Source organism: Lissotriton helveticus, chromosome 7 (assembly GCF_964261635.1).
Source record: "Lissotriton helveticus chromosome 7, aLisHel1.1, whole genome shotgun sequence".
NCBI lineage: Eukaryota > Metazoa > Chordata > Amphibia > Caudata > Salamandridae > Lissotriton > Lissotriton helveticus.
Window position 1 is genome coordinate 306,155,793 of NC_136068.1, and position 16,095 is coordinate 306,171,887.

Here is a 16,095-nt window from a genome sequence, read left to right on the forward strand (position 1 = left end):
TTTGCAGTATATTCATAAGTTGTAAGACATTAAAATGCAGTTAACAGGCTGACCAGTGAGCAATCGATCTGTCAACAATAGCCGAAAATCCCAGAGTTTTGCTCTAGGCAATATGTTTTTGTGATAGTTTTGAATGACTAAAGGTGCAAACCCATTAATAACCTTTTTATCTGTAAGTATCGATAGAACTTTTATTTATTTAATGCTAATTATGTCACCGAATATGCATAGTGTAGCTTTAAGATAATGATTCCATATTTCCCTGGTAATAGCGGATTGTATGAACCTATAAGAAATGTGATGGGAAGCAGAGGTGAACTTAACTGAATTTATCAATTTGCATCATGGTAACTATTATTCAGTTGCAGCTGCTTACAAAGGAAATGTGGTTGTAATAATTAGGCAGAGGTGCGCGCCTAATTTGCTGAGGCATTGTTTCTATATATTAGCAGAAGGAAACTTGTATTGCTCTGGGGTAATTAGTTGGAACGCCCTTCACTTTCGTTCTTGCAAAGCTTAGGATGTGCTCAGTCATTTTTGAAGCTGAATGTTATCTGAGCTTTTTGTTACAGCCAATAAAGTCTGTGGATGTATGTGTGGAATGTTGAGGACGGAATGTTTCAAGAAGAAAGTTAAATCATATCCAAAATTCTGGTCCTGTTAAATTAAGGAGGACAAAATGAGTGTCGGAGGAAAAAAGTAATATTTAAAGGCAAAATAAAAAAAGACTAAATTAGATTTTGGAATGGTTAAATTAAGTGAAGCTCTTCTTATATCTCACGTATAAAACTAATAAAGTTGAAAAGTATCATACTTGGAAGCTAGACAGTCAAGTTACCAGACTTGCTTAGTGTACGTGCGACAAACTGAGTTTCTCTAACATTGAACCATCCATAGATTCACATACTTGAATCGTTCCCCGTTGTCAAGCTGGGAATTCCCGGTTACTGTAAATACTGTTGAAATGACCATATGTCCAACATCAATATTTGGTTTGTAGCGCTTCCACCTCATTTGAAACAACCTAAATTTCAGGACATGATTTGGAAGTGCTGTGTTCACTCCCCAAGAGGCCACCACTGCACATCAGGATTTCCCAGAAGAGCGCTCTTCTATCGCATCTATTTTGTCTACATCATGACCCCTCCCGCCCCACCTTTTCATCTTTCCTGAACTTCATCCTGCCCTAAAGTCAGCTTCCACAAACTGACTTGTTTTTAAGGTCTTGTGGATTTGTTTCCACTCTCTGGCCCTGGGCAACATTGTCCTTCATCAACTGCCATTACGACAGAAAAGGAAAAAGATCTTCCCTATTTGTGGACAAAATATTTATACAATGACCTGCAAAATCAGTGCATTTATCACCTATAGCCAGGTCATAAAGCATTGCGCTGTGATATCTGTAAGACTTTTATTCCCAAAGTTAGCTCTATCTTCTGGAGAAAAATAAAGTTTCCTCATCCAAAGGAGGTACTCCCTCTATGGAGGATTTCTGTAAAGTGCTCCTTCAAGCACTTACATGAATGCAGCACTAAAAAACGGAATCGTGTGAAGCTTCCTCAGCTGGGGTTTACCTCCGAAGTGCCTGTACCACCTCCTACAAGGAAAAGACCAGCTCCTCCTCAGAGGTTTAAAAAAAGGGCGAGTAATACCCTGCACAGAAATTGGTGTGAGAATCCAGCTGTTCTTATGTCTTGATAGACGTCCCACTTAATCATTGTTGATGAGGATATCAACATTGATGACCACTTCAAAAGCCTAGCATTGTTGGAGCGTCCCGTTGTCAACATCCAAGGAAATCACATGGATGGTAGGACCCTCCTTTTTCCAAAACACCATTGATGGCTGCATCCTCATCAAAAACGCCAACTAAATCACCATCGACAACGTCTCCAGTAGCACTCTCATTATTAACAGCTACATAGACGTCAAACTCAACACTGATTTGCCTGTTCCAGCCCTACCCTTTTCTCATTCACCCATGAAGATAATGTCCTGGACTCTAAGCTGGAAGTTGACGTCTGCAAACTAAAGCAGGTCTCTGGCATTGCCTGTAGTCTTTGCTAGCTAGGTGTGCACTATGTTCCTTAAAACAAAGAAGGGGTTAATGAGGAGGGCTAATTTCTACAAGACTATGATGCTTATCAGCCCAGATAATCGTACCCGGAGTTCTCTGAAGCTTTGACCAATGTGCCACTATAGTGAACCCCTAATAATGCAGGTACTGGTTGCCTATGCTTCATGTCTATGCCTCAGTAGGTGATCTAGACTTTGCAAAAGCCTATTCCACAGCAACCCGAGCTCTAGTCTCCACTTGGCCACCTGTCAGGACCCCAGGCCACTCCCATGTCAGATAAAAACAATTCTGCCATCAAGTTTGGGCATTCAGGAATGTTGCTCCAGGACTGGCATGTTAACACTGGTTCTCCTTCTCAGTTTCAGCAATTCATCCTTTGGCCTCAGCAAAAACAACACTACCGCTACAAAGTGTCTCGCTGTCTGTGATGTTAGGACTTTTTATCCAACGGTTGCTGACTGCTCAACTTTGGTACACCACAACATCGAGTCGCCATTGTCCTTGATGGATGCTCAAAACCATCAAGTCAAACTAAACACCGTGCAGGAATAGACTACTTCCTAGTCAAGATTCCTTATAAGACAGAGCGTGCAGTGCATTAACTCCCCATGCTGAAGGGAATCCTCTGGTCCTCCACCAACAACATTAAGGAGACAGTAAAGGCCGGGGTGGTCACTCCCGAATAAAGAAGTCATATGAGCTTGCTCCCAACGATCTAGTTAAATCAGTCATCTTCCTTTGCAGGCATGCATGCCTTACCGTGTCGGGGTTTAGACCGGAGGTGTAACCGCACTTCTTAAACTACTTTTGTGATTGGGAGTATCGGTTTGGCCCAGGGATGACCAGGTGCTCGAAAAAATCAAAAAGGACATAGTGCATTACTAACCTCATGGGCCCCCAACAGTCCCCCTGTCCCAAATCTGCCTTTTTGTAGGCTCACAGACCCCTGTACTAACAGCATCAACAGTCTTCTCATGGCCTTGCAGCCTAAGGCCTTATAAATAAGAGCCTATGGGTAATATGGATGTGAGAAGGTTAAGTGGCTCTGCGGGAAGGGCCTCCACTGCAAAACAGTGACTCCCTTTACCTTCCCTAACCCCCCAACAGATGCCCCCTTGCCATGCATTGCTTGTACCGTCACATATTACATCACTCATGAAACGTTTAATGACTGCATTGATAACATCTGAAATTACATCTTGATAACTCTGTTCATGGCAAGGGCACGAGTTACAGTTACTTGAGATAACTATAACAGGTGAATTTCAATGGGTTTGTCAGTTGAAAACATTGTTTCAACTAACATTTTCACCTGACTATAACGTCCCCTTAAAGTTTGTGTTTTTCAGTGAATTTCTAAAGTTTTTTAAAAATATAAAGTAAGATATTATTACAATTCCAAACTATAACGTCACTTTAATCATTGTATATATGTATGTTTGCATGGATGGATGGGTTGGTTGGTTGGTGGGTGGGGTAGACGAGACGAGAATGGATGGATTGATTTTTGGTCAGCCCTCTAATGCCATTGGTCTGTATGAGTCATTTACATTCTACTTCTGTCCATGGCTGCTTGGGAAAAGGGTCAGTCCACTTTAGCCACTGGCTTTCTTGTCCTGTGAGAGGTGACATTTGTCTGATCACGTTTATCCGCCTAAAAATGGATGTGGGTCATTGTCAGCTGGGGGTTCAGTCCTTTAATTTTCCATTTTATTTCGTACATATCTCCTTTCATTTCTTTCTCTCATCTTTTTTTTAAAACATATTCCAGCTCCCCAGATTAGTGATAACAGACCGCTTTCTTGCCATTCCTCTCACCTTCAGTACGCTGGCTACTGCTTCGCCAGTGCCTCTTATTCTGGCAGCCATCATGGAACTGGGTACTGTCCTCAGTGTATCATTGTTTTACCAATCCAACACTTTAGTTTGTAACATGGTGGCCATGCTGTAACTTTAAAACAATGATATACTATGTACAGTACCATGACAAGAGGCTGCCCACTGCCCTGTTTCATTTGATTGTAGCCACATGCCCCCATGTATCTTGTACATGTTGATTAGTTGTGCATGTCTTATTGTCTTGATTAAGTGGGTGAGTGCATGAAAGTGTCAATAGTTGGATGACTAGGTCTACCAGTGAAAAGATGAGTAGCAGTTATTGTATATTTACTTACTTAGTACCTAAGCCCACCAGTGACTTAAGAGACCCTTTAATGTATAAACCAGACTAATTGGCATTACCAGGACTTGTTACCATTACTTGCAATATGAGATCTGCTAACCTCTGATAGCAGGGCTCATGACCGATGAAACAATTTGAAGCAGTAAGGCGTTGTGACCACCTTCTCTCTCGATCACTAAAATGACATGCTAACCTTGTTCTTACTCGTATCCACATTGATTTTTTTCTCGTGCATGAACATTGTGATGCTTAAAAGCATGTCTCGAGAGCTCTGTCCTCTGCTTAAGTGTTCTTTGAGACTTTCCTGTTTCCTTTTCTGAACTTGCCCTGTTGTGCTTCTCACTGTCATGTGATGCTTTCTCTCCTCCTTTCCTTTTTGGCAGGATCGCAGCTGAACAAAGCAGTAGGTTGGCAAAGTATAGAACCCTCCGGTAAACAGGGTTTGCTCTAGAGCGAGAAGCTCTACAGGAAAGTAAGAGCATGTTTCCCAACTTTGTGTCACCACCACTCACCGCAGGGACCCTCCATTATGCCCTCCTCATCCCTGTCATGTCCTTTTCCGCCATCATTGTGTTTCCTCTGTTCCATTACCAGTCGCCTAGTCCCCTCAGCCATACTAAGATTAACTCTTAATTTAGCGCACAGGAGTGCCTCGGTGCTGTGAGTTTTCAACAGTTCTGTCAACGTTTGTTATTCACACACTCATCAATTCTAACCCCCCAAACAATGCTGTTAACGTGCTGAAAACTGAAAGCTTTTTGATTGCAGTGGTGCAACCTTGTGACAGTGTAACATGAATATACACTAATGTGCAAATTGTATTTTATTTCATATGCCTAATTTTCTTCCTTATTAAGTGTTTCTATCATGATCCAAGGAAGCCTGAAACGTTCATGTTTTATCACTTTAAAAAAATGGCACTTTTCCTAAGGCTTCTTCAACCACTTTAAAGATCTCCTCCAGTCCGCATGGTTTTGACTACTCTCAAACAGGTTCATTAAGTCGTAAGCCTCTTGTCTGTGCTATATGGCAGCCTTCACCACACTATTATCCAGCACTACCACAAGACAAATAGCTCAATAAAAACCTAATGAAAAGCCGCACTAAATGTATTTCGCCAGCAGATGAGGGCACTTCCTCGTCTTCTTTTTCCATTAAATGTGTTGGTCAGACTAGTGTAATTAGTTTTAATTCTCACTAACGAAGACTAAGTGTCTGAAACACAATCAAGTACAGTTCCGTATTAATACTAGCATCAGTCCCATTCACATAATCTGAAGTTGTTGTTTATCTTCAAAATCATAGTGAAGCCCTATTTGTGGTGATGTAGTGACTGAAATCCATCGCGCTCCTTCCTGGTTTACTTTTAACATGTAGTGTGTTGGGGCAAGTTTCTTGACTCAAATGTTATGTTATGTTATTTAATCTTTTGTATAGCGCACGGCGACTCAAAAAGAGTATCCCGGCGCTTTTAGTAAAGGAGAGCTGCATCATAATAACATAACACGTTTAAAAGAGGGGGGCAAAACAATGAGGACCAAAAAAGCAAGCAAAGTAAGATCTACTGAGTAAACAGCCACGTCTTAAGATCCTTTCTAAAAGCAAGTAAGCTGGTTGGAACAGTTCACATCCTAACATACTGTTAAAATATTGAAGCTGATTGGTGAGTCAGTTGCAAAAATAGATTGCTCACATTTTCCTTGGATAAACGAATTCAGGAGAACTTGACATGTAGATGCCTCTGACTTGAAAAAATACATTGTTGCCTTTTTCATTAATTACTGGACACTTGTTTTCTCTAGACACGTGGTACTATCGCCTTGTATTTTTTAATTTTTTTAAAAGTCTTTCTAGTACCCATTGCCATGAAGTTGAGCCCTGCTGTAAACCGGCTCATCAGCACCCTTTAGCTAATCTCTTTTGAGACACACCCTATTCAGTATTAACCCAGCACCAGACATGCCCAGGTTCACTATTGAAGTACTCGCTCATATGCTTCACCTATGCTTATCATATGCATGGTTGGGAAGCGCTACTGTTGGTAGGCAGAATATATCTGCAAATCCGTCAGTAATTCAATAATATGATATTGGGGAAAAATAGACCTGTGAAGAAATGATCACTGAGTAGCGTGTATCCATTGTAGCGTTGTCTTTCTAGCACTACATTACAGCAAACTTGTGACATTCCATGTATGATCTCTCTGGTTAAATAAAGCTATTCAAACATAGGCTTAAAAGGTGTTGGCTTGCTCCACCCCTGTTATCTACCACACTTTTCTTTATGCTACCACATTGTTGCACTAACACCCCCCTCCCCCTCCACCCTTTGCTCCTTGAGACCTTAATGGCTGAGTAGTGCACTTTAACAACCCCTGATTGATTGAACATTAAGGCAATTGAGAAAACACAACTCTACTTTTGCCATCGAGCTATATAACTTGCAGATATCTTTATTGTTGTGTTGTAACACTCTGTATACTGTTACATTATTATTATACTGCAATTCTGTATTACATGGAAAAACTACTCCTAGTTTCCATCACAGAGAAAATTAATGTACATTTATTCTTCTCAAACACTTCAGCCCGGTGACAAAGCAGTACCAGAGCGTTTCATGTGTGCCATTCGACTTCTATTGTGTGACATATTTCCGTACCATACCCATCTTCCTACGAGAAGCCAAGTCGGGCTTTAAGACACCCTACAGGAGCTAGGCGTTTTGAATTAAGCACTCTCACTGACTGATCATATGGACAATAATTCGGCTGTAAGACAACTAAGCCAATTGCCACTCTGTACCAGTCAGTATTAATCTGTTTGCCTTTGCAGCATAGTATCTAATAATGCTTTCAGTGTTTTATTATAGAACCACTTAAGTACATTTTTGATTTTCTTGGGAGGATGCATACAATACCGTTAGTGAGAGCCTCTCCTTAGTTACTGCTTGAGGTTTTAGTCTCATGAATTTGGATTGTTGTAGGAAAGATCAACAGGCAAGCAGGCTTTCTTGAGGAGTTGTATTTGCTTTTTAACGAAGGTAACATTTTCTACGGGTGAGATAAAGCAATGATATCATCAGACTAATACATATCAAATATATGTTCATTAAAAATAGTATAAACCCAACAAGGGCACTATACAGCTGTGCGCAAATCCTACCAGATGCTTGACCAATCCTGGCCTGAACTGTAAAGTCTGCATTAGTGGTCCCTTTATGAGTACCTTCCCAGGTGTTGTCCAAAACAGAATAATTTAGTTCTATCTTCTGTTGATATCAGTGCTTCAAGATACAAGACTGAGTAGTATGTACGGTAAATAAGAAATGGTGATTACAGGAAACTCTACCCACACAGAATTAAATCTTGAATAGTTGCACTGTCACTGCAGCACTGGCTTTGGAAGAGCTTACAATACTCATTACAACACTAATCCTTTATGGGTTCCGGAGTAGCATGCTACTCGCCAAAATAGAGCTTCAACACCCAATCAGGGGTGACAAGGTCTATATAAATGCAAGCCTTTTTCCCCTCTTCTATCCCTCCACTATCCTTCTCACTGACTAATATCCACCACTCAAATTACTTTCATAATTCACTATACTAATTCACCACTTATCCTTTATGGGTTGCTGGAGTCGCGTGCAAATCGCCCAAAAAAAAAAGCGCTTCAACACCCCTTCAGGGGTAACAAGCGCTATATAAATACAAACCTTTTTCCCCTGTTCTATCCTTCCGCTATCCTTCTGAATCCAAACAATTGACTAACCTATCCACCACTTAAATCACTTTCATATTTCATTATTCCTGTCTTCCCGACTGCGAAGACCCGAGCAACATGGCTGATGCTCGGTGGAGCTGTTAGATAGCTGTAGAGGAGATTGGGCCCGGTTCACCCCCTTGACCATCACCTACCCGGCCGGACATTGGGCATAGTTCACATTGTCTCCCCTTTGTGTCTCAACTCCCTCTCTGGCTTGTTTCTATGCCCTCCCCCCTACCTTCTTCTTTTACTTCTATCCTCGTAGCCTATACATCTATTCTAAACTGTTTTTCCCGAATGTTGAGACCTGAGCAACATGGCTGATGCCCGATGGAGTTGCTAGACAACTAATGGGGAGATTGGCCCTGCTTTCCCCCTCGACCGTCACCTACCCAGCCTGACATTGGACACAGTTCTTCCTCGTCTCCCTGGTACGGCTCCTTCTACCCCTCCTTTCGTATAAATCCTCTCAACCTTGTTGTTTGTTTACTGTACATTATTACGATATTGCAACTGATGCAATTTGTAACGCAATGTTCCTCTGTAATAGCGCTCTGATACCTATGGGTCTAGCCAGCGCTTTATAATCATTTTGATGTACCTCCTAATGCAACATTCCCCTGGTTAAGTACTCTGATACCTCTGGGTCTAAATAGCGCTATATAACCGTCGCGAATCAAATAAACTAAAAACTGGTTTTCCTGAACACTGAGACCTGAGCAACATGGCTGATGCCCGGCGGAGCTTCTTGACAGCTAATGAGGAGATTGGCCCTGCTTTCCCCCTCGACCGTCACCTACCCAGCCGGACATTGGACACAGTTCTTCCTCGTCTCCCTGGTACGGCTCCTTCTACCCCTCCTTTCGTATAAATCCTCTCAACCTCGTTGTTTGTTTACTGTACATTATTACGATATTGCAACTGATGCAATTTGTAACGCAATGTTCCTCTGTAATAGCGCTCTGATACCTATGGGTCTAGCCAGCGCTTTATAATCATTTTGATGTACCTCCTAATGCAACATTCCCCTGGTTAAGTACTCTGATACCTCTGGGTCTAAATAGCGCTATATAACCGTCGCAAATCAAATAAACTAAAAACTGGTTTTCCTGAACACTGAGACCTGAGCAACATGGCTGATGCCCGGCGGAGCTTCTTGACAGCTAATGAGGAGATTGGCCCTGGTTTTCCCCTTGACCGTCACCTACCCAGCCGGACATTGGGCATCGTTCCTCCTCGTCTCCCCGCTATTAATTCTTCCTCCCCTCCCTCCTCCGATTTATTGAAACATTGTTTATGTGCACTGTACCTTACTATGCTCTTTTATCTGATGTAACTTGTAACTCAACGATCCTACATATAAAGCGCTCTGATACCCTCTTGGGTCAAGTTGCGCTATAGAAAACTTTATAAATAAAATAAAATATTTCACTATACTAATCCTTTATGGGTTCCGGAGTAGCGTGCTACTCGCCGAAAAAGCGATTTGACGCCTCGTCAGTGGTAGTAAGCGATATATAAATGCAATTACAATTGCTTAGTAGTACCCCAGTTCAGTATCTCAGTCCAGTTACTCAGTTGTTGGGTGGAATAATCCATCCATTGGTATTAGTTTGCCAGGCAGATAACAACCGACCAATGGGGCACACTCAAGAACTTGTGGAATATCTTGTGAGGTAAAGCCCCAATATTTTAGTTAAATGAAAACATGCCGCCTAACAAATTTTATGAAAAGAAGTATGTTAGGCCGAAGAAAGTATAGTCCTCCAAAAATTTCTTTCAACATTATGGAGGTCAAAGCCAGTTTCCCATTTCCAGATTGGGATTATTAGTAAGAGTGCTCTTTTTTTTTTAGAGCAGAATAAACATTTTAAATGGAATTTTTTCCAGGTCACCCTTGTCCCCCTCCCTCCCAATTAAAAGGTTTACCTATTCATTTCGCACATTGAACTGCAGCTCAGAACCTCTCCACCCCTTTGGCTCTAGATTAGGCCATTCAGTGAAGATTTTTTAGACTGTAAATAATTAAGTGTTCAATGTTTAGTGCCACTCCTATTGAACATTTACTACAAATGGGTTCAAGGCCAGACAGCGGGAAATAATCTAAGCATATGAATTTTTGGAAGATGGCAATGCTTATGAACTGTAGCTACAGGAATGTAACCTTTCTGCATTGCAATTAATAGTTACAATATAGTTTATCCAAAAGAACCCAGCATTATTATATTACCTTCCACCGGACGTATTCTTCCACTAAAAGGCTTCTTATTTTTTCCTTGCTTTCCATGAGGCATTGTCTGTATTTTATTATTTTTTTTCTTTGAAATAACAATTTAATGAGATGGTACACAGCAATAAAACTTTGTCATCACGCACTTAAACATCAAGCAAACCCATATTACTGAATTCCATGTTAAATTTGTTTTGCTATATAAATTACAATTTATTTTAATTGACGTTGAAAAATCTTGCAAACAATGCCAGTGTATTTCTATACCAATATCATCCACACATCCGCAGGCAAATGATTCATAATGGAGCAAACTTAATAAACTAAAAATAACCCATTTAAAAAAAAAAAAAAGATTTTTTTGAGCAAATTCATCAGTGCATGCATCCTTCTCAATATAGGAATGAAAATTGGATTTTGTGCTCACTAGTTTATGCATGAGCTACATTTGACTGGTTGCATTCTAGTTACAAGTATGTCTAGTAGAGGCATCATTGAAGTGGACCAACTTCCTATAATTCAAATACAATGGCTGAGGAAATTTTAATGAGAATTGCCTCTTATTTTGTTGTCTTTCTTGCTTCTTGTTATTGTTTTTTTTTAAGTCTTTATTGAAGCTTTTTTGACATTTTATCCCCTCCACAATTTTAGAGAAGTAAAAAAAAAAACATAATTCCTTATAACGTAATTAAATCTACTGTGGTTTCGCCTCTACCTCCCCCCCCCCCCCAAACTTGAGTAAATACATAGCCAAATCAGCAATAGAAAAATAATAACACAGTACACATAGTCTGACCTTGTTTTTTATATCTATAATATACATATTCTTGATATAATTGCAAACAGATTAAATTATATAATTATCCAACCTGATTCTGCATCCAGCGTGTCCGTGGGTCCCAAATTTTCAACCCAATTTCTTGTTTCTTTCTACCTTTTTTTCGATAAATGGCCTTTTCTAGATTATATGTGGCCAAGAGTCTGGCCCGCCATTGTTCAGAAGCCGGAGTGTTATAATCTAGCCAAGCTGAAGCCAAACACAATCTAAATACAGCCGCTGAAATAAAAATAAGACCTTGCATTTCCTTGGGCCGTAAATCTCCATCTAGACCGAGTATTAATTCTGTCGTTGTTATTTCAATTTGTGAGTTAAAGATTTTTGATAGAAAGGTGGAGATTTCCCGCTGTAATGTGCCCAATGTGACACATGTTGGAAATATGTGTACAATATCTGCCTCGTGCTGCTTACGAGGGCATTCTGTACCTCTGCCCGACCCCCATTTAGCGATCTTGTTCGGGGTGTAGTATAGCTGGAAAAAAGTTTTATAGTATTGGGCTTGGAGGTTGGCCGACATTAACCATAAATGAGATGCCTTTAGTGATTTCTCACAGGTATCTTGCATCACGTCTAATTTTTCGTGCCATTTGATATATATTTTCTGATATCATCTGGTAGAGCGGATATAAGATTATTATAAATACCACCAATTCTTATTGTAGGGGTACCAATTGTTGTGTCGATTAGGTCAATTTTTTAATATTTGGCCGGGCCGCCCCCTTTCTTAATTAAGAAATCTCTCATTTGTAAAAAAAATTAAAAATCTGATTGGTTTAATCCAAATTCTGATTTTAATTCGTCAAATGATTAGAATCCTATATTGGAAAAAAGGTTACCACACTGGCTGATCCCCGCCCATTGCCACCTTATCATGCACAAGTCGTTAAATATTTCTGGTAGATTGCTATTTCCCACTAACGTTGTGTAGTAAGAAAATCTCCCAATCCCAAACAGCTTTCGAACATTGTTCCAGGCAGAGTATATACCCCTTAGGGTTTTAAACCGTACTTTTTGTAATAACAGTTGTACATTAGTCGCCAGAGATGTGCTTTTGTTTCACTACCTAACATTAAACCCTGTGGTGTCGGAGTCGTTCATTCGCATACTACATCGCTATATGAGGTCAGAAGTATTTTGCTATACTGTATGATCGTGGCCCTCCAATATATTTTGAAGTTTGGTAGTGAGAGCCCACCTCTGTTTTTCGGGAGTGTAATATATTTAAGTGCCCTACGCGGTTTTTTATGATTCCAAATAAACTGTGAAAATAAATTATCAATATCCTGAAATAACTGTGTGGTGAAATCTAAACAAATCGTCCGGAAAAAATATAAAAATGTTGGGAGATATAGCATTTTGATGACATTGCATCTTCCTACGAAGGTCAGATGAAGATTGTGAATTCTCCGGAGGTTTTTGCTTGTTTGGTTTATGAGGGGCTCAAGATTAATTTTAACCAGATTGTCTAGGTCTGATGTTATATTTCCTCCTAGATATATGGCGTTGATAGCTACCCGATCATCAGGATATGTAATCTTGTTATTAACGACTCTCTGAGTTTTTTCCTGATTAAGTTTGTATCCTGAGACCTCCCCAAATTGTTTTGCTTCATCTTCCATTGCTTTCACTGCTGTGCTAGGGTTTCCGGTAACTATTGCTATGTCGTCTGCATAGGCTAGCGTCTTAGTATTGCCATTGATAGTTTTAATTGGTGAAATTTCCAAGTTGGATTCTAGTTGAAGAATGAAGGGATTAATAAAGATAGCAAACAGTAAGGGAGAGCACGGACAACCCTGTCTTGTCCCTCTGGTAACTTTAATACTCCCGGTCAGCTCTCCGTTTATTGCGATAACCGCTTCGGGGTTTATGTATAACATACGGGTGGCTTTGATGAATCGGTTACCGACACCGCACCTCGACATTGCTGTCCACAGATATTGCTAGGAGACCCTATCAAAGGCCTTCTCGGCATCTAATAGTATTAGGGCCATAGGGTCTCCTGCCACTTCTGTAATGTCGAATAGAATAATGACCCTCTGGACATGATCGATAGTTAATCGACCCGGAATAAAGCTGTGTTGTCGTGGGGAGATGATTTTGTGTATATATTGCGCCAATCTAGTTGCCAGTAATTTCAAATATATTTTCGAGTCACAGTTAATTAGTGTGATGGGGCGTTTGAGCAGGGTCTTTATTTTTTTTAGGGAAAACTGCGATTTCAGCACTGGCCCATGACCCTGGTGGTTGTCCCCCATTGAAAATATATATCATTAAAGTTGTTAAAATTTCCTTCAACGGTTTATAAAATTTGGCGTAAAATTCGACGGGGATCCCGTCCAGCCCTGCTGCTTTCCCCGGGGGTAGGCTATTAATCGATAATGGGATTTCCACCCATTCTGGATTTTGCGCCAAACTTTCTTGGTCTTCCATAGATAATCGTGGTTTATTAGATTGTTCTAGATACCGTTTAATTTTACCTTGATTTTTATCAGTTTCCGTATACAAATCCTGATAGTAGTCACGAAATGCATTTTTTATTTCTAGTTAATTTTGTGTAAGACCTTTTTTGGGATCATTAATTTCTTTAATTGTATTTGCCATGGTTTCTTGTCTAGTTCGTACCGCCAAGTGTTGTCCTACTTTTTCTCTAAGTTCGTATATGCGTTCTTTATTTACCATAGCCTTTTCTATTGCTTTTTTTGTAAAAACATCTGCCACTTTGCTTTTTGCGATAGCTACCATGGCCAATATTTCTTCTATTTTGTGCCCCTCTTGCACTGCCCTCATCAGATCTTCCTCCGTTTTAATTAATCTATCCTGTAGTACTTTTATTTCATATTTTGTATTCCGGTTAAGATTGAGGGAGAATCTTAGCGTCTCTCCCCTTATTCCTGCTTTTAAGGTATCCCATACAGTTTCGAATGGGGCGGTCCCCATATTGTATTCTAAGAATTCGGGGATCCATCTATTTAAGCATTGACAGTACTCTTCATTCAGAAGTAAAGCCCGCTCAAAAGTCCATCTATTCTGATTATGGCCTGACCCTTCAATATCCATACTGAGGATTAATGGATTATGATCCGATAGTACTCGGGAAGTTTCTCTATTGTGCATTTAAATGAAATTGTGTTGGATATCAAGATGTAATCTAACCGTGTCAATTTATTATGTGGGTGGGAAAAAAATGTATGGCTTGGATCTGTGGGGTGTTTAGTTTGCCAGCATTCCCCTAAGCCATGTGTGGTGCATATTTCCTGAAGTGTAGTGAATACCCTTGGCTTCCTTCCTTTGTATGTAAAGTCTGGCCTTGATTGCCAGTTCGGGGGAAGATTCAAGTTAAAATCACCACATATAATGAAGGGGGGTGACCAATGGGCTAGTTTGTTAAAAATGAATATCCATGATTCCGGGTCGTCTGTTAATGTCCCGTATATGGAGCAAATAGTAGCCTTCTTCCCTTGGCATTGTCTGTATTTGAATGTAGTCTAGATCATCCTTTGACAGTGTGAATAGACAAAGCATCCATATTTTCACTTTAGACCATGCACGTGTGATCAATTAATACAGGGCTATCCGCTCAGTAAATGATTTGACATGTGTGTGTTCAGTCGCCAATCTTTGTGATAAAAGATGCTTGGTGGACAGCGCTTCCAACAGACCAAGTATGTAAAGGCTTGTCACGTTTGTACAGAGTATGCACCCTTCTCTCAGGCCATCCAAAACAGTCCATTTTTAAACTATCATTCCCACTTCTGCTTTTCTGAAACATACTCCAGTTTTGTCATTGGAACTTAGAATTAATTTCATCACAGGGACTAGAATAACTCATACCTTTAATCAATCAACACTTTACCGTTTTTTTCTTATCAAAGCGCATGAACCCCAATATGCTTATGAGAGTTTGAATCTTTAACTTTATTAAATCTTGTTTGGAATTTTAGGAATGTCATGTGCTCTGTTTAACATTGGACTGATGGTTGAGGACATGGTGAAAATGGCATTTTCTGCCTTCTAAAACTCCATTCACCCACCACACTACATTTACGTACTCAGATACCGTGACATCCATGTTTTGGAAATATACATGAAACCATTACTGATTAAATATATTGGTTTGAGATGGTGTAAATTATCGCTTAATCAGCTGCAGAAAGCACCTTAATCTACTAGGCAAAAGAGTGTAGCAGTTCTTCAGATTAATATTCATGAATGTTTTTGCCAACAGAATTCCTAAAAACCAGGCTCAAAGAGTTGCATAAACTCCTAATGGAATGCGGCCAATGAAATCCATTTAGTAAAATATTTGGGATGAGCTACAGCCTTCCAGGAAGGAAGAGACGTGTCTCCCTTTCTGCAGACTTGAGGCTTTTTAGGTGGCACTTTCAAATTAAAGAGAAATGTAACTGTTTGCTTATTCATTTATTTCAGATCTGGAAAATGAATCTAAGAAGAAGGAACTTTCAAATGGCAAACACATTTAATTTGATCTTCTAAGAAGAGGTGCCAGAAGACATTTTCAAGACCCAAAGAAAGTCTGTTTTTAAGTGGCTTGCGGTTGCATTTTTTACACTTGTTTCTGCACTGATGTCGAGCCCAGAAGCTGCCCATGATTCAGCCACGTGAAATTATTTTTGAATTGTGTTTCCTTTACCTCTACCCAGGATGGTTGTGCGATTAAGTGAATTTTTGTAATATTTTGAACAAGGGATAAGGAACAGAGTGGTGGATTGTCTGTCAGTTTACAATTTGTAATACTGACCGTTGTTCTTTTGTTTTTTGGAATAAAGTGAAAGGTGAGATGGAAATGTTGTCCTCGCAGTGTTTTGTTTTTATCTGGGCTGTTTGCCTTTCTAGCTTTCTTGGCGATAACAGTTACAGTCAAGATTTTTAAAGTTGATGAATGTGAGAGTTGAGTGAGAGCCAACTAGAATGAATCACTTGTATTACTTGAAAAATGCACAGTTTTACATCAAATGAATGAACTTAGTTTTTTATTCATTTGATTTA

General features: G+C 39.9%; 1 protein-coding gene across 2 annotated transcripts in view; it reads left to right on the forward strand.

The window, feature by feature from the left end:
* The window catches only part of RPN2 (ribophorin II), a 226,049-nt gene extending 210,156 nt beyond the window's left edge, over positions 1–15,893 (forward strand). Inside the window, exons 17-18 of one of the 2 annotated variants that reach the window (XM_078652112.1) lie at positions 4,643–4,731; positions 15,517–15,653. In XM_078652112.1, coding sequence (XP_078508238.1) covers positions 4,643–4,694 — 52 coding nt within the window. In that variant the 3' untranslated portion in view covers positions 4,695–4,731; positions 15,517–15,653. Of the gene's footprint in view, positions 1–4,642; positions 4,732–15,516 lie in introns of both variants that reach the window. The other variant, XM_078652111.1, reaches the window with a different exon arrangement.
* Positions 15,894–16,095: the final 202 nt, after the last annotated feature.